The sequence below is a fragment of the Mytilus edulis genome, chromosome 10, assembly GCF_963676685.1.
Source record: "Mytilus edulis chromosome 10, xbMytEdul2.2, whole genome shotgun sequence".
NCBI lineage: Eukaryota > Metazoa > Mollusca > Bivalvia > Mytilida > Mytilidae > Mytilus > Mytilus edulis.
The window spans coordinates 33,408,611-33,432,542 of NC_092353.1; the positions used below are offsets into that span (position 1 = coordinate 33,408,611).

The window sequence follows — 23,932 nt, forward strand, 5'->3', positions numbered from 1 at the left end:
TTGCTTTTGTATTAAATCAGGCCATAGCACGTCTCTTGAATTCTTTCACGTTTTGTCATTACAGGGCCTTTTAAAACTTACCATACCATTGAATGTTGTGTTAAAGGCAGTCTGTTTAAGTACATTGACTATATTTGATATATAGCTATGTACCTTTGGTCGTAATGAATAGTTGTCTCATTAGCAATCATACCACATTTGTTATTTTTCTATCTATAGCCGTTACCAATCTCATTACCTAAATATGTAATTAAATTAATTGATTGACACAAAGAAATCCTGTCCAACATAATTTCTTAGGAAATTGTAACTTTGAAAACAAGTAAACATTCTTATTTTGTGAGTGTTGAAACATCCATTTAGTCTATCAAGTGGACAAATGTCTCTATATGCACAGCACTAGGTAATTAAAATCTATACCACTTTAAAAGAAAGAATTAAAAAATCCCATTAAGAAAGTAAATGGAAAAGGAAATCAGCTGCTAATTGACTTTCTGTTGAATCAAAGATTTGTTGTCTTCTTGGCTCTGTGCTGAGAAATGACTTAAACCTGGATTAACCCACTTCAATAGACTTCGCCATCATTTATTGTGTTTTCTGTTGATTATCCTTGTAATATTGTTGTATTGTCGCTATAATGGTGTCTTTCTCACAAGATATAAAAGTATTGGAACATATCTATTTCTTTTAAAAGTAGAATAATTGTCATGACAGTGTGGACAAGACCATTTATTGGCATGCTCAGGTTATCAATTGACTGGGTTAGATTTAGTGAACATTTGTCTGTAACACTCATCTAGTCATCATGTACATGTGATAGACTTTTAAACTGTGGGGTCACAAAATGTTCTAAATTACTAAATCAGACAATATGAATAAATTGCAGAGGACTAAACCTTGTGTGTTGATTCAAATGTTGAAAACTTAAGCTTTTTTTATTTCTTCTCGTGCACCTGCATGTACTTTACTATTTTATTCTATTTAAATCCCCAACTGGAAGGCCCCTGACTGACTTAGTGAGCCTCAAATCACTGTTATCTGTAGCCAATGACAAACATGTTAAAGGTAAATGATTCAGTATTATTACCAACATAAGTATTGTGCTTGTCCACGCTGTTATGAAAATAATTCTAATTTCAACATATAAGCATCAAATAGTATCAAAATGATTGAAGCGTTAATAATTTGGCTTGAAAGAATTCTTTATTTTGTAATGATGGAAATACACGTTGAAGTAGTACTTCATCCTAAAATGTAAAACAAAGCTAACTGGTTTAAAATTTAGAAACAATAGTTCATTTTTATGAAATTTGAAGCCAAAACACATTTCTGCTGTAATAATATAAATTATAGATTTTTATATATTTTTCAAAATAACCACTTTTTTTTCGTGCATATCTGGCCAGGCAAACTGCACACAGAAAATTGAATAGATCACACAAACTGCTGAATAAAACAATTCAGCTGGAAAATGTTACAGCCCATTGCAATGAGTTTGTAAGTAAAGTTAATAGCTTTGGTTAGCTTGCTTCAGTCATTGTTAGGTTAGTTAAACTACCCTCCTTTAAGAGTAGACTAGTCCAACAGCTAACCAATCTATCTGTCTGTTGTGCTAGATTTCTTTGGAAGGAGGATAGTATACCTTACATAATAATGACTAATATATGGTTCATCTAGCAAGCAAGCTAACCAAACATATTACCATTACCTACACACTCATTGCAATGGGCTGTAAATAAACATGCACCTGTTGTTGCTCAGTGCATCAGATCAATTGGTTGCATTATTTCCAGAAAGATCCTATATTTGGAATCCATTAATGAAATACCATGTGCAATTAAACACCCAGCTTTTGTTTTTGACACCAGTCTGACTTAATTCAATTTTTTTGTAATTATAAACCTGTTATCTTATTCCATTTCTAGCACATAATGTGTTCTAATTTAATTGTTATGGGTAAATTGATTAAGTTTATCCAATTAGATAACTTCTTTTAAGTAGCTAATGGCTTTTTGACCTTGAAATAATGTCTGAAAAGTTCAATGTTTCAGATGAAAAAATTGCTAGTTGCATTTCAAAGCTTGGAGATTTAAATGTAACAAAACAGTTATTTAAAATATATGTATCTATTTATAAGCTTTTTTTACAGACTGAATTTTTCTTTCAAGCTAGAAGCATTCACTATACAAGTAATTTAGACTATTTAAAACATCCCTATATTTCCAAAGCAGAATTGATATGAAAGTTTGAATATTTCTTATTGATCAGATTTCATCACTGAAGAGAAATAGATATAGGAAGATGTGGTGTGAGTGCCAATGAGACAACTCTCCATCCAAATAACAATTTATAAAAATACCCATTTGGTGCTTGAAAATTGGTACTGTACATATTATTTCATTGTACCCCAAGGGTGACTGGGGTATAGATATATGGTCACTTGGTCTTCTCCCAACCAGCAGTATAACGCTTGCTGAAGTGGGGCGTTTGTTTGGCTGTGCAGGATGTATCAAGTTCACGGTCACGTCCAGTCAGAAGGAGGAGGTTAAATCTAATACCTCGTGTAAAGAGAGTGCACGTTAAGAACCCTTGCAACAACTCTTTGAGGGGTCCGTAGGTGGCCTGTTGCAAGGAAAAATTACTGTCCCTATCCAATATACCCTCATTTTCCAGTGGCAGTCCAAATTTCCCCGACCATCATCCTAGATGGCCTCTATTACAACAACCTACCTATTGTATTTATTGAGAACTTGTTCTTGTCCTGAATATGCATGAACTATTTGCCACTGGATGTTACACAATCAACAATCAATCAATCATATTATTTCATTGATTTTTTGCAACATTTGAATGAAAATCATTTTATGATATTGCTGCTCATCATCTTGTCAGTTACTGAGGGCTTGAAGAGGAACAGATGAATTTACCTTAGAGGAAACAAACTAACTAAGGAGTTACACAGCTGTTAATGTCTATATATAGTGTATATTGTACTTTTAATGTCTATATATAGTGTATATTGTACTTTTAATGTCTATATATAGTGTATATTGTACTTTTAAGTCTAAATATAGTGTATATTGTACTTTTTGTAGTACATCTAGGTTTTTCACATTTTCAAATTTTGTACTGAATTCTTATGAACTGGCAAAAATATTTTAAAGGCGAACAAGATGTTCATTTAATGTTCATTAAATAGCAAACAATGAAATAGGTTTCATCAGTTGATCTGTAGAATGGCTGATTGTAGGTCTTCTAGATGTGTAATCATCATTTCAGGAAATCTTACAACTAAATTGAAGATTTGTTATATAGAATTAATTAGGTTTTCCCAGGCTTTAAAAAAGATCATTAGAAACTTGTTACACAGAATATGTTTTACTTTTTTCTCACTACCAAACAGCTGAACAAATCCATAAAAAAAACTTGTGCAATTGCAACCTTATAAGAATTGCAGTTTCAATGGAGTTAAGGTGGCATCTGTTTAACTTTTAGCTTTTAGATTTTGGAATTTAATATTATTATATTTTTTTTTTATTCAAGATGCCAAATAAGTAGGAATTGCTAAATTAGCTTTATACCATGAATAGTCAATACAAGAAATAAAACCATCTTGTAGACCCTCTTAATTCCATAAAAATGAAATAAACATAAATCACTGAAATTTAATGTATTTTTTATGGACAGACTCTTTTCCAAGCATAAAGCATAAAATTGGATGTAATTCTGCAGAAGAATTATGGAGAAAGTCTATAAATTTGCATTGTTATAGTAAATAAGAGATCTGTTGTAGGAATTAAATAAGTAGGCTTCTTGGATTTTCTGCTTGGTTTTATACATTTTTTATATTCAATAGTTTTCTACAACTTATCGTTATTGTCATTATGATCACGGTTTTAATTGATTTCTTTTATAAAACAAGAAATTTATTATGACTGAATTAATGGACAAAAGCATTATCATCTTATAAGGCATGCATTTCTCAGGGCTAAATTGACTTATGAATGTGATTTCAACTTTGGTTGTTTAAATCATAAGGACAAAGGCTATGACATTTTTGGGGCATCTCTTGTTTCCGTTTTTTTTGTTAAATTGACATTTTATTTATCTGGGGCCGGTTGTTCAACTTGTTGTTTGCACTAATGCTCCGTGTAATTTTGCTAATGTATCGATAAAATTTAATGTAACGTTAATCCTGTTATTAAAAAGAGATTGAATATACCAAATTAAGGTCGAATCATGTGAATAAAAAACATGGTCAAAAAGAAAAAAAACCAACATGAAACCAACTAAATAACTAAGTTTCTTTTCCAGTTCTGTTGAAATATGTGTTTTGACCAAAATTTGCACAACGAGTACCTTAAATAATGACATTTTGATAAAGTTTGTTATTTTAGTTCAATAGGCTAAAATTGTCACTTCAAAAGAATGTTCTTTTCTAATTGACTGAAGCATCAAAGATGTTTAAATCTGAACCACTTTAACAGTTGTAAGCTAAATAACTTGACCTTATAAGGGTTGGATCATTATACTTGACATTAGGCTGTTACAAAGCTCAAAACCACTAATGACAATGATATTTGGTATGTAGTTTTATGTTAGCAATGGCAGATCCAGAAGTTATCATAAGGGGGATGGGAGGCACTGACTGCCTAAGAGGGGGGAGGGGGGCAACTCTTGTCATGCTTCAGTGATTTCCTATATAATCAACCAGATATTTCCCACTATAAAGGGGAACCAGGCTCTGTGAAAAACCCTCTAAATCCGCCTCTGATAAGCATTTGTACATTACATTTTCATGGAGATTGTTTTGTTATGCCCTCAGTCATCATAGGCTATTAAAGCATTTGACTAGTTTACAGGTTAAGATTATAATTAGGTCAGTGCAAGGGAAACCACAAATGAAAAGTCAATGATATATTGTATTCGGTGGTTCATCTTATTTCCATTGCGATTAGATGGCCCCATTCCCAATATCATGGATTTTGGAACTTTTGACTAGTTCATTATAAATGAATAAAGTTTCTGGCTATCAGGAAATGCTGAACTGTTAAATGAGTCTTTGAAATTTGCCCTGCTGCTTTCAGGTGATTAATGTCCAAGCCAATCAGCATAGAAGATTTTGCCTTAATGAAATTTGTTTATACTGTTGTAAATGATGCTTAAATCCATCAATTTGTTTGCTGGGATCTGTGAATTGTGCCAACAAGATAGTGCAATGACAATGAAACAAATACCTTCAGGGTTGGTAACCCATTGAAACCATATTTGTGTTGTTATCAATGCTAATTTTTGTTTCTTAAATGACTGCCTTAGATTTAGTTTACAATGGAGTTTTTATACGACCGCAAATTTTGAAAAAATTTTCGTCGTATATTGCTATCACGTTGGCGTCGGCGTCGTCGTCGTCCGTCGTCCGAATACTTTTAGTTTTCGCACTCTAACTTTAGTAAAAGTGAATGGAAATCTATGAAATTTTAACACAAGGTTTATGACCACAAAAGGACGGTTGGTATTGATTTTGGGAGTTTTGGTCCCAACATTTTAGGAATTAGGGGCCAAAAAGGGCCCAAATAAGCATTTTCTTGGTTTTCGCACTATAACTTTAGTTTAAGTTAATAGAAATCTATGAAATTTTGACACAAGGTTTATGACCACAAAAGAACGGTTGGGATTGATTTTGGGAGTTTTGGTCTCAACAGTTTAGGAATTAGGGGCCAAAAAAGGGCCCAAATAAGCATTATTCTTGGTTTTCGCACAATAACATTAGTTTAAGTAAATAGAAATCAATGAAATTTAAACACAATGTTAATGACTACAAAAGGAAGGTTGGTATTGATTTTGGGAGTTTAGGTCCCAACAGTTTAGGAATTAGGGGCCAAAAAGGGACCCAAATAAGCATTTTTCTTGGTTTTCGCACCATAACGTTAGTATAAGTAAATAGAAATCTATGAAATTTAAACACAAGGTTTATGACCATAAAAGAAAGGTTGGGTTTGATTTTGGGAGTTTTGGTCCCAACATAATAAGGGGCCCAAAGGGTCCAAAATTAAACTTTTGTTTGATTTCATCAAAATTGAATAATTGGGGTTCTTTGATATGCTGAATCTAACTGTCATGACTGTGTATGTAGATTCTTAACTTTTGGTCCCGTTTTCAAATTGGTCTACATTAAGGTCCAAAGGGTCCAAAATTAAACTTAGTTTGATTTTGACAAAAAATGAATCAGTTAGGTTCTTTGACATGCTGAATCTAAAAATGTACTTAGATTCTTGATTATTGGCCCAGTTTTCAAGTTGGTCCAAATCGGGGTCCAAAATTAAACTTTGTTTGATTTCATCAAAAATTGAATAAATGGGGTTCTTTGATATACCAAATCTAACTGTGTATGTAGATTCTTCATTTTTGGTCCTGTTTTCAAATTGGTCTACACTAAAGTCCAAAGGGTCCAAAATTAAACTTAGTCTGATTTTAACAAAAATTGAAATCTTGAAGTTCTTTGATATGCTGAATCCAAAAATGTACTTAGATTTTTTATTATGGGCCCAGTTTTCAAGTTGGTCCAAATCAGGATCTAAAATTATTATATTAAGTATTGTGCAATAGCAAGTCTTTTCAATTGCACAGTATTGCGCAATGGCAAGAAATATCTAATTGCACAATATTGTGAAATATCAAATTTTTTTTTAATTAGAGTTATCTTTCTTTGTCCAGAATAGTAAGCAAGAAATATCTAATTGCAAAATATTGTGCAATAGCAAGATTTTTTTTAATTGGAGTTATCTTTCTTTGTCCAGAATCAACTTAAATCTTTGTTATATACAATATACAATGTATATTCACTTTTTACTACCAACTGATAAATTAAAATAATCTTTACCATTCAGTGATAACAAGCAGTTTTTTTACATCTTAATATTTTATGATGTATTTAAATGAGTAGTTATTGTTGCAAACTCCATTAGAAATTTTAATTGAGATTAGTTTTGGAATAAGGGAAAGGGGGATGTGATTAAAAAAATTGGGTTCAATTTTTCTCATTTGAAATTTCATAAATAAAAAAGAAAATTTCTTCAAACATTTTTTTGAGAGGATTAATATTCAACAGCATAGTGAATTGCTCTAAGAGAAACAAAAATTTTAAGTTCATTAGAACACATTCATTCTGTGTCAGAAACCTATGCTGTGTCAACTATTTAATCACAATCCAAATTTAGAGCTGAATCCAGCTTGAATGTTGTGTCCATACTTGCCCTAACCGTTCAGGGTTCAACCTCTGCGGTCGTATAAAGCTACGCCCTGCGGAGCATCTGGTTATTATTTACCTGCATTTGTTGAACTTGTCTTATAATGTTCTTTGTGTGGTTACATTAGAGTTCTGTGACTTTGGTGCTATAATTGAAAAAATATTATGACTCAAAATAGACGCTTTTATACAGATTTGCTGTGGAATTCTTAGGTTATAGAATTGGAAGCTTTAATTATTTTATCAATAATTTATAAATACTAGATGATTTATTCTCCTTGTGATACCTGTAATACATTTAATAGCAAAACATTTATAATTAAAAAGGAATAAAGATCCAACAAATAATTGCCAATAATTTACCCTCTGCATCCTCATTTGATAATTACTTTTTGATTGAAGATAATAACATTTCAGACAGATAGTTGTATTGATTTCATTAATATGTGTTTTTTTCACCTGCAATCTTTAACTCTGTTTGAAATTCATTAAAATTTTGAAAAAGCTGTTACAATGTTAGTAAACATAACATTGGTTTTAATTTATTCTATTTTTAGCATGCATGCCAAATTTCAACCTTGAGTGTAATGGTGTCATATAAACCAGAAACAGATGCTGTTGTCGTGTGTTTTTATTGATCTTTATTTTATCATTGCAGTCTCTTAGGATCTCTAAGTCTCACGGAAGTTATACAGAGTTAGAGTCAGTAAGGTAAGTCACAAAATTAAATAAAACATATTTTTGAGACAATAAGAATCACTGATTATCATTAATTTTGTTAGAAAGTATCACATGCGGTAGAATTATATTTATTTTGACAGTTGTTTATTATGCCTGTAATTAGAAGAAAAAAAAATCTGATCTTTGTTTTGTTTAATCAAAACAAGTCTTTGTTACTGCTAGATAATTAATTATTCTAAAACGATAATTTCTGATAAGTTGATGCAAAAGTTAAGACAGTCATGCAGGTCCTTTATACTAATGCATAGAAATATTTATTGTATTTAATGAGGTATAACGAAATAATGCATTTTGATTTTGCAGTGTTCAATAGTTATTGACACTAATTGTTGTCAGGTCTTAATATCAACCAGCAAATTGGGTGTTCTGTTAGAATTATAGAAAACTATTGGTTTTTAAATGGAAAGTTTTAAGATTTCAAACAATGCAATATGCAAAATTTGAAACAGAGGCAACAGGATAGATACCATACTCGTAGCCAGGGGGGTTTGAACGAAACCCCCCCCCCTTGAAAACAAATAATGACTGTTAAAGTCAATGTTCTGTTCAAATTGTGACTGTTAGAGTCAAGTTTTTGAGGCCAATTAACCCCCCCTTTGGAAATTCCTGGCTACGGGCCTGGATACAATTTAGGCCATACTTTAATATTTAGACCTTTTAATTGTTACGAATCCACGAAAATTGCCATTAAATATTTTGGTTGCATATTCCAGCTCTTAATTTTGTCGTAAGAAAACTGCACTTAAAATGTTATCTTATGATGTAATAAGTAAATATTAATTTAATGTTTTTCTGTATATTTGAGTATTTTGTTTTTATCCTGACATTTCAAACACTAATAGTATGATGATTTATAACTATTACCCATGATTGATAATCAACTGATAGTCTGACTTCTCACAATTCTCAAGGGAAAATTATAATGTAATGTGTTCTCTGCCACATGTGCAAACATTTCAACTAAACAAATATTTATTCTACTCAGAATACAATTTTCTTTTTCTGAATTGTTAATTTAAATCTCTTTACTGAATGGTCTCTTCCATTAAATGCAAGAAATGATAAACCAAACATTTTTTTTTAAAGTAATACTTTTTTAAAAGAACATGAATAAATATTTTCAATGGTTTAAGTCTTCAGGCTTTTCTAAAATGTTATTTGGTTAAGTAGATTTTTTATTTTGTGGTTCTACACCTCAAGCAATCATTTCGGAAATTTAAAAAAAAATCTGAAAATTGCAAGAATTGCCTCTATTGGAGAAAGAACCACTATCGGTAATCTGTACTCAATGTATAGCTGTATCACCCATCTTGATTAAAGTTTCTGTGAAAAACCTGATACATACTATGTGAAAACTTGTAAATTCAGTATCAAGTGAACTTTTAAGTGATGTCTGAATATGTTATTAAGTCTGACCGTTTAATCCAAGTGATCATCTGCTGGTCAGAATTGAACAAAAATAACCAATATTTAGTGTATGGAATGTCCTTCATGATTAACTGACCATCGTTTATTAATATTAGACCATTGTAATTACTGGTCATTACAGATTGATAGAGGAAATGATGGCTATAATTGAATGTCATCAATATATTTATTGAATTAACACTGATGGATTTTTTCTCTTGTCTGTGAACAGCTGAGCTTAGTGAACTGAAAGTACAATGTTTACTTGAAATGTTAGTGAACCTTGGGATTTTCAGTAGAAATACAATTTGGACTGAAATTGGCATTTTGATATACATTGTGTTTTAAGGAAATGAAACAGGAAATAAGGTCATCTTCATTCAACTACTCCTTGTGTTAAATTCAAGCCTTTTCAGACACTTTCTTGCAGCCTATTAAGTCACAAAAATGTTAATACCCAGTTAACAGATATTTTATTTAAAGTTTTGTATGAACCTATAAACTTAAGCATAGTTTGTGTATAATATGATAAAACAAGTAAGATACAAACTAGGAAAGGGGAAAAAACCAACATATCTTTTGTATAGTTGGATGATGGAATCAGTATACGTAAAGATCTCAGAGTGTTAAATAGCTGTTACCTACTTTAGGACACCCAATTCCACTTTTTAATCAGACTGAATTATATAAGATCTGTATTGGTTTTAAACCAAACACATCTGAAAACCTTTTACAACTTAAATTTGATGATGTTGTCGGATCATTGATAATCTGTGTTAGATTTATCCTACTTTTGTTGACTCTGGGTAATTATTACCTTGACACAGTGACATTGTTTATACACACCTGTCTATTATTGAAGACTGTATGCTGACTTTTAGACGACTTTTTGGTTTGTTTTTATTGTCTAGATGCTGTCTCATTAACATAAACCCAAGTAGAGCAACTAAATTCCTGCCTGCTTCATTATACTTCTTATATTGAAATCTGTCAATTGGCTTGGAAAACAACTGTCAAAACTACACATCTGCATAACTATTACACAAAATTGATGTTTTAAGTTCATCATTTTAAGCTCTAATTGATAAACAATTTGTTATATTATCTTGTTTTGGTAAAGAACACATAAAAAAGAAAGAACAAATTTGGTTGAATTATTGTTGTATTCAGGATGCTAATAAAAAGAGCATAATAATTTGTTAAGAAATTTATCCCCTTTTAATCAATGAACTCATATCAAACTATCTCATTTAAAATTTAAAGGGAAAAAAAATTGAAAAAGCAATTAATGTTCCAAGCTAGAAAATCTGAAATGATTCATTATTAATTACACAATCTATAGGTGCATAACTCCTCCATGCTGAAGACTCAGAATCTGTTATCCATTGATCTTAAGAGGTATCGATCATTGTCATATAATGGATTGACACCTAAGGTAGTATGTTGTTTAACACTTGATAAAAATCACTCTTGTTTGGCAAAAAAATCTTTGTAAAGTGCTTGAAGGAAGCTTTTCTTGTTGAGTAAAGATGAATTATTACAACGGAGACAAAACATCTTGAGAAAATAATGACTGTTTTTGTATCGATTTTCGTGCAGCTAATGTGATTCTCTATTATGTGACTACAATTACTCAATTTAAAGGAAAATTTATAATACCCAGTGATTAGCTTTAACATCTTGAATAACTTGCCTTCCAGTTGTTTTTTAAACTCAGAACAGGAAATAAATCTCTATGAAAAAGGAAATGACTACAGAAATGTTTTAAGCTTTGATATAACCATAGATGTACATCTATGATATAACTGTATGATCATGAAGCACACAAAAATGTACAGACTGAAAACATGATAAAATGGAGACATTTATTAAGGATTAATGTTTTATATGACTCCTTGTTGATAATGTTTAAGTTTTCCTAGATTTTAAGTAATATTATTTATTCCCTTGTGGAATTCTTAGACAAAAAAATCAATTTTGAACGATTAGTGAATCTATATAAAAAAAGATGTGGTATGATTGCCAATGAGACAACTCTTCAAAAGAGACCAAAATGACACAGAAATTAACAACTACAGATCACTGTACAGCCTTAACAATGAGCAACCATACCCCATAGTCAGCTATAAAAGGCAGAGAAATGACAATGTACAACAATAAAAACGAGAAAAGTAACGGCCTAATTTATATATTTTCATAGAATGCAGACCGATCCAACGGTAGGGTTACTTTTTCAAAAAATTTAGTACATTCAAACTTGCTATAAAGATCACCACTGTATTAAAGGAAACCTTGTCTTAGCTAGAAACCCTCTTCTGTTATATTCCCTTATTTGAAATGTAAATATTCTTTTATCCCAATATATCATTTTTATCAAATTCAGCAGAATTGTTAAACACATTTCTTTTTCTGTACCTCACAAAACTCTTTTCTCTTTTCTCTTGTGATCATTGCTATTTTTTGTAAGTTCAATGTGTTGTCATATTGTCTCCAACTTGTCCATAATTCTATTGACAACTATCTTGGGGTTGGTTTTTTTCTATCAGTAAAAAAATCTTCCATTTTATTGCTTGTTAATTATGATATACATGAGTTTTATGTTATCAGCACTTATCTTTAGTAATTGATCATCAGCGTTGAAATGGGAGCATATGCAGTGATATAATAAATCTTGTATTCACAGAAGGATTCTTGTCATCCTTAGTCTTTGAAATTCTTTTATGTCTCCAGTAAAAAATATTTTATTCTCTTGAGCATTGTAACATAATGTTCTGTGTAACAAAGTTCTACCAATATATCATCTTTTGTCTCAAGAATTTCTCAAATACACTTATCCATATCTATTGTACCAAGGGATATGAATGAATTGGGTTGGTACTCTCATCTACTAGTATATGTTTTGTGTAAGTAAGTATTCTAAACAGAGTTTTCTTCTTCCAAAACCATTGTCTTCATTTTCAAAATATTGAGCAAAAAATGGTGAGCTATATTAACAAAATAGACATAGAAAGAGTTTGTATAACTGTCTCAAGTCAAGTGAACCTGAGTGAGGGGAAAATAAGAAGGTTTTGGAACCATGATATTAAGAATATGATTGAGCAATTGGTCATCTTAATAGTACATTTTTGAAAACAAACTTTTTTGTTACTTCTTCTAAATGATGGATGTTTTCAATGTTGTGTCATGGATTTGTTTTGTTCTCTTGTCTTATCATTTTAGCCTGGCTATCCTCAGGACATTTGACTATGTTAGTTTTCCTTTGCTTTATATTCTTGGTGTTATTTGTTCTGCTCTTATCTTTTGGATTTACTGGACATTGATCATAGCTGCATCTGATCTTGATGATATTTGTTGGGTTTTCAAATTTCCTTGATATGTTTTTTTAAAAATCTTAGTCATGGTTTTTGGCTTTACTTGGTCAGAGATGATGCCTTTCTCTTTATGTTTTAACTCCATGTAAAGTTAAAATTATCATTGCTTTGCTAGATTAGCTAAATCTCTTTGTCATTTAGGAAATTACACATATCAGTTTAAATTCATAGACAAATTTACATCCTAACATTGTCTACATATGTTGATTAATTGCTCCAAACTTTAGATTCTTTGTTGTTGGTATGTTAATCATGTTAATACAATATAGATATGTTTCCAGATAATGTATCATTGTCATTACTTCAATGGATATTAAAACAAACCGTTATCCCTGAGAGAGTTATCCATCAAATGTGTTAGTGATTATTTGAAGTACAAATACATACATACATTGTAGTTGAAGGAAATTTTTGTTTCATTTTAGTTTGAATAAGTCGTAAGTTGCTGTGGGTGCACATGATATACCTGATATCACAATCTCTTGAATGCTATCTTGGAAACCAATATATCACAGCAATAGTGCTTTAATTGTGATAGTCCTACCCAAATGTCCCTGCAGAAGTTTCAGAATGCAAGCTAAAGGGCTTTTGAAATTGCTAATACGGCAGTGGCAACTTAAATTATTTGTAAAAAAGCTCTATATTTTAGAAGGTTGAAGAATCAGATGATTCATATCTCCAATACATAATCCTTTTATATAAAGCTTCTGTCTAACATATGTCAGTTGCCCATGGACTCATTTTCATGGATGAGCAACTGCTAACAAACTTACTTATACATGTACCAGAATAAGTATATAAATCTGTCAGACAGGGTTCAACTGATCATGACCTTGTTTCAGAGATCCATGATCAATACATTTAATAAGTTTAAGAAGTAAAGTTCAATTGCAACAGATACTATAAGCAATAAGTCAGCATGTCTGTTGACAGGGGTTATGAGGTGACCTTGACCTCTTTTTCATATTTCATTGATCAATTTCCGTCTACAATAAGGGATAGGCCAATTTTATCAAGAGTATAGGCTGATTGCAAAGGTGTGCATGTTTGTTTGACCTTGACATTCTTGGTTCATACTAAAGCTATCAGTAGAATTGTGTTCTTCAAATTTTACTTAAGCTATTGTGTCTTTAAATATGATTTAATATTCTGCACTTTTTACATGTATATCATGTTTACCTTAAAAAAATGTAAAATTTCCAAAGGCCCCCACCCCATTTCTCCATGTCATGTTTTATCTATTAATAGCTATCATATTGCTAGATGTAGTAGTACAACAAGGTCAATACTATAGAAAAAAACAAGATTTTTCCAGAGTTTACTAATATTTACCATATGTTTAATAGACATGCACTCTGTCAAATATGTTAACAAAAATGCACCTTGGTTTATCTAACAGTGCATCACATGTCATCTACCTCATTATGGAATTGATATGGAGGATGTAGAAGGGGACCTTGATTGATGAGTGTTTGGAATTGAAATGCAATCTCTATCATTAGCCTTGATTATGTCTTCACCCAAGTTGTTCCATTGTGTTCTTTTTGGTTGTTTTTAAGGTGCCTTTTCATCAGATATTATCACTCCACATAAATGCATTTTCCAATGTTTTAACAAAAAAAGATGTATGGATGTGAAATTCACTGCCGTTATTTGTAGGTTTAATTCTATTTTAATAATACTGTACTACATGTATTTTGGCAAGTAAACAATGTGTTTGAAAATGTTATGTTGTGAAAAATTAAACTGCTCTTTGGGGCCTCTATTTTCATACACCAATTTCACTCATAGATGGGGCATGAACCTTGTCATAAAGTATCATGGCATTCAACACAATTTAACCATTTGCAGATGTAAAAGGACAGCTGCAGAACAGTAGGGAGCTGAAATACATAGTTATATATAGTGCTTGTTATCACAAAATTGGGAATAATGCACTTGAATCAATGAGTCTGAGAAGGAAAGGGCTAAAGAGAAAATAAGTTGTGTTCATCTGTGTCATAAGTAAAGATTTGAAGATTGTGAAATAAAGGGGTATTTCTTTGTAATTCATAAGTGTAACTTGGTTGATATTGATCCATTTCACGCCAATCAATGTTCAGGCTCTAATGAATTAATGTTAACTGTAAATGTATCCTTATTGGCCAATAAGCATTCCTTTTTGAGCTAACTTCTAAACTACAAAGTTTTCAGAGATGAAACTTTAACATAGCTAACACTAATCTTAATGTTCCTGTCATATAGTTTACAATGATGTTCTCTAGATACATGTATCAAAACTGATAACTTTTATGTATTACATGTAATTAACATCTGAACACTTTGGTAACACGATACATTCCTCTTGTATACTTACATCACTATAGTGTCAAACTTCAAATGATGAAGTGGTGACTTTTATTATATAGAAACGTAGTTAATGTAAAGACTATTTAGTAAAGGATTTTAGCATGCTTTGAATGAAGTGGTTTTTTTTCTCACAAAATTATATCTTGGGATTTACGGTAGCTTGAAACACTTCATTGATACAGAAAGATTGCATATTTGGTAGGATAATTTGTTTTCATATTCTCTCCCCAATACTATACTATTAGTTTGATTATTAAAATTTTACGGGAGTTATGTATGGGACAATTTGGCCAACTTTTGGACTATTGTAACCTTACAACTCTTCCTAGACCATTTTGGCAGAAAGAGCTCATTTTGGTAGAATTGTTTTAACCATTGTCATTCAGTTGATCATATCATATTCTCAGTTTGATTTAAGGTGCTATGGGATTGACTTGTCTTACTATCCGTTGTGCTGGATCCAGAACATTTTATAGTTTATAGGGGGGGGGGGGGGGGGGGGGGTTGGCACTGAATTCACTAAAAAAAAGGAGGGACTCCAGTCATGCTTCAGTGATTCCCTATATAATAAATCAAAATCTTTCTCAGTAAAAAAGGGGAGTGTACCCCAAGGCCCCTTGGATCAGCCTATGATACGGGATCCGATTTCAGGGATACCTTATGAACACAATTACTCTGAAACCTTTCAACTATTGTACCACAATGACACCATGTTTAGCTAATTGAATGATGAGGCCTAACTTGTCAATAGACATGATATATCAAGATACTTATACTGGAATGACTTCCTTATTAAAGTACCTTTCAATTTATTTCCTATGATTTTTTGTTCATTCATTTGCAAAAACTCCACATTTACTTGAAATGCTAAAAGTTACAACAAATATAAAAACTCATTGTGTAATCTGTTTGTGCAACTCTATACTTTACATACAATCTTATTCCTCATTGAACACTTTGCAATGGCCTAGCAATCTTAAGTTGGATCGTGATGAAAAGCTAATTAATTTGTATTTTATTTTTTTGCAACAATCCTAACTAGAATCGTAATAGCAGAATATAGTTTCCAATTGAAAGAACAATAACCCTAGTTTTACTCGCATGGCAAAATTTGTGAACAATAATACATTTTTACAGAAAAGCTTAATACCAGAAGTTTTGTGACTATTTGTTAATATCAAGTTTAAGAGTTATTTGGTGTTTATTACCAATACATACAAAGGACATGGATAGTAGTTTCAAGTGATCAAAAACTGATTTTGTTATAGCCTTTTCTGTTCAAGCTATGTGAAATAAACAAATAAAAGGTTGCTCTGTTGAACTATCCTTTCCTGAAATTTTCACAATTATTGTGTATGATAGAAATCTAAATAATTATAATAACTATTGATATAACTATGGGAATATCCGGAGACATTGTAAATAATTATAACACTTACAATGTGAAACCATGGATAGAGTTGTAGTCTAGATTGGGATCGTGGATTTGCCAATATTAATGTACATTGATCAAGTGGTCAACATACGTCTGTCAGTCTGTTATATACTAATTCCATGTGTCTTTGACCTCATTTCATGCTCCATTATAGTGGTTGTTCAACCTTAAAGGGTTAAGTTTTCAAGAATGTGACTGTAACCTAGACATCACAAGAAACTCTGGGAAATAGTTTGTATGTGAATTAGTCCAATCTTATCTTTTTACATATTTGCTTAAACCTCATTTTCATGATCTAGTGGTCAACATGCGGTATGATAGCCAATGAAACAACTCTCCTCAATTGACCAAATTATTCTAACTTAACATCCGTAAGTCATTGTACGGCCTTCAACAATGAGTATAACTGTATAACTCATACCATATAGTTTGTTAAGTTAAGTGGACTAGGACTTTACACACATGTCAGGTCAACAATGTTTGATATGTAGATGCTCCTCAGTATGTTTTTATTGCAACTGACACTTTTTGTCGGTTTATTTAATTGATTTCAGTTATTTTATGCCTGAAAATATTATTTTAGTATTTAATTTAGTCTGTATATGTTCAGATATATATATATATATTTTAAATGAATTTCAATTAGTTTTATCTACATATGTAGCCTTAATGATCTCTGATGATATTAAAACTAAATTTTCTAATTTAACCACTGTGCTATGTAGGTTAGTAGGCTTCTGTCCTAAAATTGAATCAGTTTGCCACAATTTACATCAATAAAGATCTAGCAGCATGCTATGTGTGGTCTAATTGTGTTGTATCTGACAACTTTGACTTTATTATAAATTGTTACATAGTGTGTTCTTAATATTACATAACTAACTCTTGGGAATTTCATTAAGTAATGTCAGATGTGCAGTCACTGAGTTAAGGCAGTTGTAAGTAAGTCACAGTTAATTTGTTTAAAAATTATTATTTAGCATACTGATTTTATATACATTTATTTTATGAGAGTTTGACTTCTTTTCCAGAAAACCTAATTTTGTTGCTGTTTTCAATATAACTAACGAAATATTTATGGCATTAATAATTAATGATAGAATATGAAGCTGTTGGTATGCTTATTATTTAATTTATCCAGATTGAAAGTTATATAACTGTCATAATATAATGATTGATTGATTGATTGACAGATTGTCACTGTTGGTCTTCTAAATATAAAAAAGGAGATGTGTATGATTGCCAATGAGACAACTGTCCACAAGAGACCAAAATGACACAGACATTAACAACTATAGGTCACCGTACGGCCTTCAACAATGAGCAAAGCATAGTCAGCTATAAAAGGCCCCGATATGACAATGTAAAACAATTCAAACGAGAAAACTAACGGCCTTATTTATATGAAAAAAATGGACGAAAAACCAATATGTAACACATAAACAAACGATAAAGCCAATTTCAGCACACTTGGCTAGATCATTGTTAATATTTTCCAATTATAAATACTTGTATTGCTCAATAGCTTGGGTATGGCTGAAAAGTTTCCATCAACAAAGATGTCACCATCATCTACATTCTATTCTTTTTACATTTTAGATCAAGAACAAAATGGTAACAGGCAAATATTCATTAAAATATTATGTTTTGACATTCTTATAGACATTAATGATAGTGTTTCTTTTTCAGATAGTAAAGTGATAAATTCATTGTAAGTTAATAAGATGGCTGATCAGGAAGGGTCCGAGCCTATGGTGGAACAAGATAATGTAGATAAGAAGCCTAAAAAGAAGTCTAGATTTCTCAGGCTTAAACCTCGTAAAGTCAGGAAAAGGGTGAAAAAGGTAATATGATGTTGAATGTATGTGAGAATTAATCTAGTCACAATACAGCTACAAGCAAATACTGAATGCCTATAAATAATTAATTCTTTATTATATACTTTCTGTAGATATGAAAAAAAAAGATGTGGTATGATTGCCAATGAGACAACTCTCCACAAGAGACAAAATGACACAGAAATTAATAACTATAGGTCACCTTATGACCTTCAACAATGAGCAAAGCCCATACCATAAGAATATTCTCTGATACTTAATCAACATTTGATATCTTTATTGCAAATTGTTGAAATAAATTATTTCTGGAAAATATCACTCATTGAACATTTAATTTTGATCATCATCATCATCTCTTCACTAAATAATTTAGGCATCAAAAGACAGTTCACATACAAGCATGCATTTCTTTATCCGTACCTATTGCATGATATCAGAGTGACTTCTTGGTGCAGTTTTTTTTTCATTTTCATGCATTCATGAGGTGATAGTGAGTCAGTGAGGACAGACAATTACTTTTTAGTGGGGAATGTCATTGAGATAATTTATGAAGCCCTAGAGACAGTTTCATTGTTTCTTTAGATCAGAATGCATAATGAGTGGACACTTCTGATGTTTCATTTTTTTGCTTTTTAGAGACAATAGGGATCATTTTCTGCATTCAGTTAAACTTCTGTATCTGTGACCAAATTAAAAAAAAAAAAGTTACACATATCTGTCATTCTTAGGCCAAAAAAAAATAGTATGTGTGGTTCCAGCTCGGGTTCCAGTTACATCTGAAAAAAAGTTAGGGTAGGTATTGAGTCTATGGAAGCAACATTCTGACTTTAACATTGCTAAATGAAAAATGACAATGAAATCTTCAGGGTAGGCTATTTTTAAGACGAAAAAGTAGTGAAGGTAGGGTTACTCGAACCACACATATATTTTTATTTGGCCTTATCAAGAAATATCACAGAAAAAAATAATCAAGAAATATCACAGAAAAAAATAACAGAAAAATGTTTACCAGAAATGGCAACTTATCTGCCTGAAAAATCTAATGTATTTGTTTTCTTTTAGATGTGCAGATTTGTAAGCACATTAAAATGTAGACATAAATAAATAAATTTATTGCTGTGCAGAGATTTGACACATGTCAAAGTCAATGAAGAAAGACAGGCTTAATGTCTCATGACAGGTTTTGAAGAAATTCACTTATATTGACAAGTAATTTAATATGAAATCAAATCCATATCTTCATGTTAGCAAGTAGATATCTGATCCTACAGTATTAAAGGGATATCATTCTATACAATTGACAGAAATTAGCTCTCATTGAAGGGTAGAAAATCTCATGAAGTTCTGCCTTTACATTGTAAAACTGGCATAGGGTTTTATTCAACAAAACATTAAAAGCCAATATTTTTTAATTACAATATTATGTATTTGATTTTTACCAGTTAAAATGCTCTAATGAACAATTAATTATTTGAAATCAAAATGATCCAGTTTTCTAATGAAATAATGATTTTTACACAGAAGCTGATATCAGTATAAACTTCTATATGAAAACATATTATATAAGATGTATATTTATCTGAGTTGTTATTTATGAATAAGTTACACTGAATGACCCAAGGTCATCAAACAATGGGTTCCAACTGTGACATAATAACATAAGTATAACTGTAATATTATGACATAGCAAATTTACAGGAAAGTGCATCAATTCAAAAGTTGTCTATTCTTTTTAAAACTCTGCACTCAAAGATAGAAAGATAAAAATTGAAGATGATATTTTGATATCTAATGAACTGTAACTTTGTTGATATGGTCAGTCTACCCAGTTAAATTTGCAATTTCAACCCTTATTTGCATCCTTAAGTGTTCCTACAAGTATGTTGAGAAGGCTTTGTTATTGTAACTTCATGTGATGATAGATAAAATGTGTACGTTATTGAAAACTTCTGCAATGGTTGACCTTCATATCGTCACCTTTTATAGATAAAAGAAAATTTAGTATGAGTGCCAATAAGACAACTCCCCATCCAGGTTACAATTTATAAAAGTACACCATTATAGGACAAAGTACATTTGTCAACTCAGAGCCTTGGCCCACACCCACAATAAGCTACTAGTATAAGGGGCCCCTTACTAGTGTAAAACCATTCAAACAGGAAAACCAACGGTCTAATCTATACAAAAAACGAGAACCGTGAAACCAATATGAATCACACCAACAAACGATAACTACTGAACATCAGATTCCTGACTTAGGACAGGTGCAAACAAAGCAGTGGATTTAAACGTAATACTTTAAAAAAAAAAAAAACAAAAAAAAAAAAAAAACTTCTACAGTCAATTTAAGGGAAGTCACGGTTATAGTTGGAAAATATAATTGTTAAAAGTCTTAAGCTTAAGATGCACAAACAACACTAATGGCAACAGAAAAAAGACAAAGACAAATAGCTATTCCTAAAACAAACACAGCCAATGGGTGACTCGTAACTTGTCACGCGTAACTTGTCACTTAACAGGAATAATTATATTTGCAAAACAATAAAAAAATGTTTATTATTGAACATATAGTATGCATTTTAAATTTAAAATTAATTAAGCATATTTTTTTTTCCATTTCAGTTAGGAACCTGGGGTAGAGACAATCTACTATTAACATTGACAATAGCCAGTGTTTTTGCAGGACTGATCCTTGGTTTTAGTTTACGGGTAGCAGAACCTTCCGAGCAAGCCATCCTACTTATATCATTCCCAGGAGATGTGTTGATGAGGATGTTAAAGTTAATGATTCTGCCTTTGATTACCTCTTGTATGATAACAGGTAAAGAAAATCCTTTATTATATAAGTGGATTATCTCCCATGTATGATTACTGGGTATAGAATTACCTCCCTTGTATAAATTTTAGAATTGTCTCCCTTATCCACAATCCTCTCAGAATATCATAATTCAGGATCCATAGAGAAGCATTGGTGTTTTATATCAGACTTAATAATGTCATTTGGCCAACATGACCTATTAAACATCAAGCTTGAAAATATGCAAACCCTCCCTTAACCTCTTTAAAGTAAATCAATTACAGTGATATTCATGAATACAAGAGATGCGGTACAGACAGCACTTAGACAGAAACCCAACAACAAAAATAACCAAAAAACATATATAGGTCTTAAACATCAGACTGGTGACTAAACAATATGTCAAGCTCTAAATAAATCAGATTAAAAAAAAGTGGTGTATAAGTTTAACAGAAAATATTAAAGAATTGCCACCAAACACTTGTATTTCTGATTAAAATAAAAATAATTAAGATTAGACAGACATAAACCAACCACTGAAGAGTTTTTTAACTTGAGGGGATTGGAAATTTTTTTTGACGATCAATGCATTTGAACATATGGTTGGAAACCCTCTTTATCCTGGATTGGGATCCCCCAACCCACCCTACACCCCCTTTGAAAGTAGCTAAAGAATAAACAATAGATCTTTTCAATCAGTCTGTAATTTTTTACCGACAGTATAAATTTCTCATTCTTTTGCTCAGCAGAATGTACTTTAAAATACAAATGAAATAGGTTAGAAAAGAAGTAGTCATAAAGTATTACAATAACTGTGAAACAAATTATTCCATAGTTAAATGCATTCATATTGTTGTGTGCGATTTTTTTTTTATTAATAAAAGAGCCTTTTACATGATTAATTTTAAATCTAAGGAGAATTCATAATTTAGAAAATCATTGATGCAATTTTATTACATTCTGTTTGCATTATTAATTTTAGTAGATGAAACCATTAGGGAATTGATTTTAGTAATGTTTTCAATTCACACTACAATGGTCTCTAGTTTCAGTAATATGTTATAGTTAATATTAAACTTGTTTTCATCAACATGGCCTATAGTCATTTCATAGGTTTAGTGAATGTTTTTCAAGCTAATTGAGATAAAAACCAAGTTCACCCAGAAACATCAGATATAATGGACAAAGATGATAAGATAATGACATTTTCCTTTTAATTCATTAAGTTGATGCTATCATGTAATATTGGTTCAAGTTTATGGTTATTTGCTTGTCAGATGAGGTGCTAAATTTCTGGTCAGAATTAATTTCTGTTAATTATTCTTGACTTTATATAAAATGCTTTTTGAGATTGAAGATCTATACTGATGACACTACAATGAGTGATAATTTTTAATGAAGAAATGTTTATTTGGGTACAGTCAAACCTGGTATAAAGTCATCTTTTTTTTATAGGAAAACACTTGTCTTGTTACATTTCCCTTATCAATGATTCTAATACAGCAATTACAAATTGTATTAAAAATAAAAACAGACCAAAAACTTAACAAAGCTATTCATCTGGTTAGCTGGACAAGTAGCTAAAAATTGCTATTTTGATATATTGTCAGAAATAATTGGTTAAAAATGAAAATTTTCTCCTTATTTCACAGTTTTGTTTTGATAATATTTATTGACTTCTGTTTAAAATAATGATACATATGGTGTAAACATATTTTATTAATTGAATTTAAGTTAATTGATATGATTCATACCTAATACGTAAATAATACATTTAGTTGCAAATATTCATCATTGATGGCTTTGCTGATAAACTCAATTTGTAATCACCATGGCTCTGAATATTATACTGTTACACTTTCACATGAATATTTTTGAAACATAAAAAACTTGATAAAACTGAAATCAACATTAATTTCCCATCTGAATTACAAATGATATAACCGAATTCAAATCGATTATATTTACAAAATATTCTCTTTTGTATTGATCAGAATGAGAAGTATTTTGTGTTAATATGCAGAAAGGAAAAATAAAAACATGTGCACCTGACAGTTCTATGTACAATGATGTATAGGCTTACACATATTGCCTGCTATTGAATTGTTTTCATGGTAATTTGGATAAAGGAGTTTTGGTTCCTTTATTGACTGGTAGGCGAGTGATATGAGAGCCAAATTTACATTTTTAATGCACCTACCTAACACACGGCTAAATTATATATCACTGGAAAGCTAAGAATGTGTACTTTCTAAATATCCCGGTCGTCAAAAGAAATTATGGTGCATTTTTTTTTAAATCGAGGTCAAAGGTCATAGGTGCAATTTCAATTTACGGATACTTCTAGTAGAAAAATCGAGTCAAAACAAATGCAAAAACGAAACAATTTTATGGGAATGCTGTATTACTGTTGGGAAAATATATTTCTTTCATAGTATTAATTGATTTTGGTTGATTTTAACGGTAACGCATGTTACGTAACGTTTTCTCTCGGAGTCTTTGAAAATCAACCATTAAGTCACACAAATGTATCTGTAGTCGCCCTTGCATTATCTTAATCTTATAATACCTCCATATCATTTGAATGTACGCATTTACAAACATATATCTGCAAATTTGATATAAATAATCCAAAACAAAATATTTGAAGCAAGGGGAAAACATAACATATGACGTTTTTTTAATTGTTTAGAAAAGTCCCACGATGAGCTGTACATTATTATTGAGGAAGTGTACGGTTTCCTGTTA

General features: G+C 31.0%; 1 protein-coding gene across 5 annotated transcripts in view; it reads left to right on the forward strand.

The window, feature by feature from the left end:
* The window catches only part of LOC139490969 (excitatory amino acid transporter-like), a 71,691-nt gene that overhangs the window by 28,550 nt on the left and 19,209 nt on the right, over positions 1-23,932 (forward strand). For 4 of the 5 annotated variants that reach the window (XM_071278137.1, XM_071278138.1, XM_071278140.1 and 1 more), the window contains 3 exons: positions 7,905-7,957; positions 18,239-18,393; positions 21,010-21,208. In XM_071278137.1, the coding sequence (XP_071134238.1) occupies positions 18,274-18,393; positions 21,010-21,208 (319 nt within the window). In that variant the 5' untranslated portion in view covers positions 7,905-7,957; positions 18,239-18,273. Of the gene's footprint in view, positions 1-7,904; positions 7,958-15,124; positions 15,313-18,238; positions 18,394-21,009; positions 21,209-23,932 lie in introns of those variants that run through there. The other variant, XM_071278141.1, reaches the window with a different exon arrangement.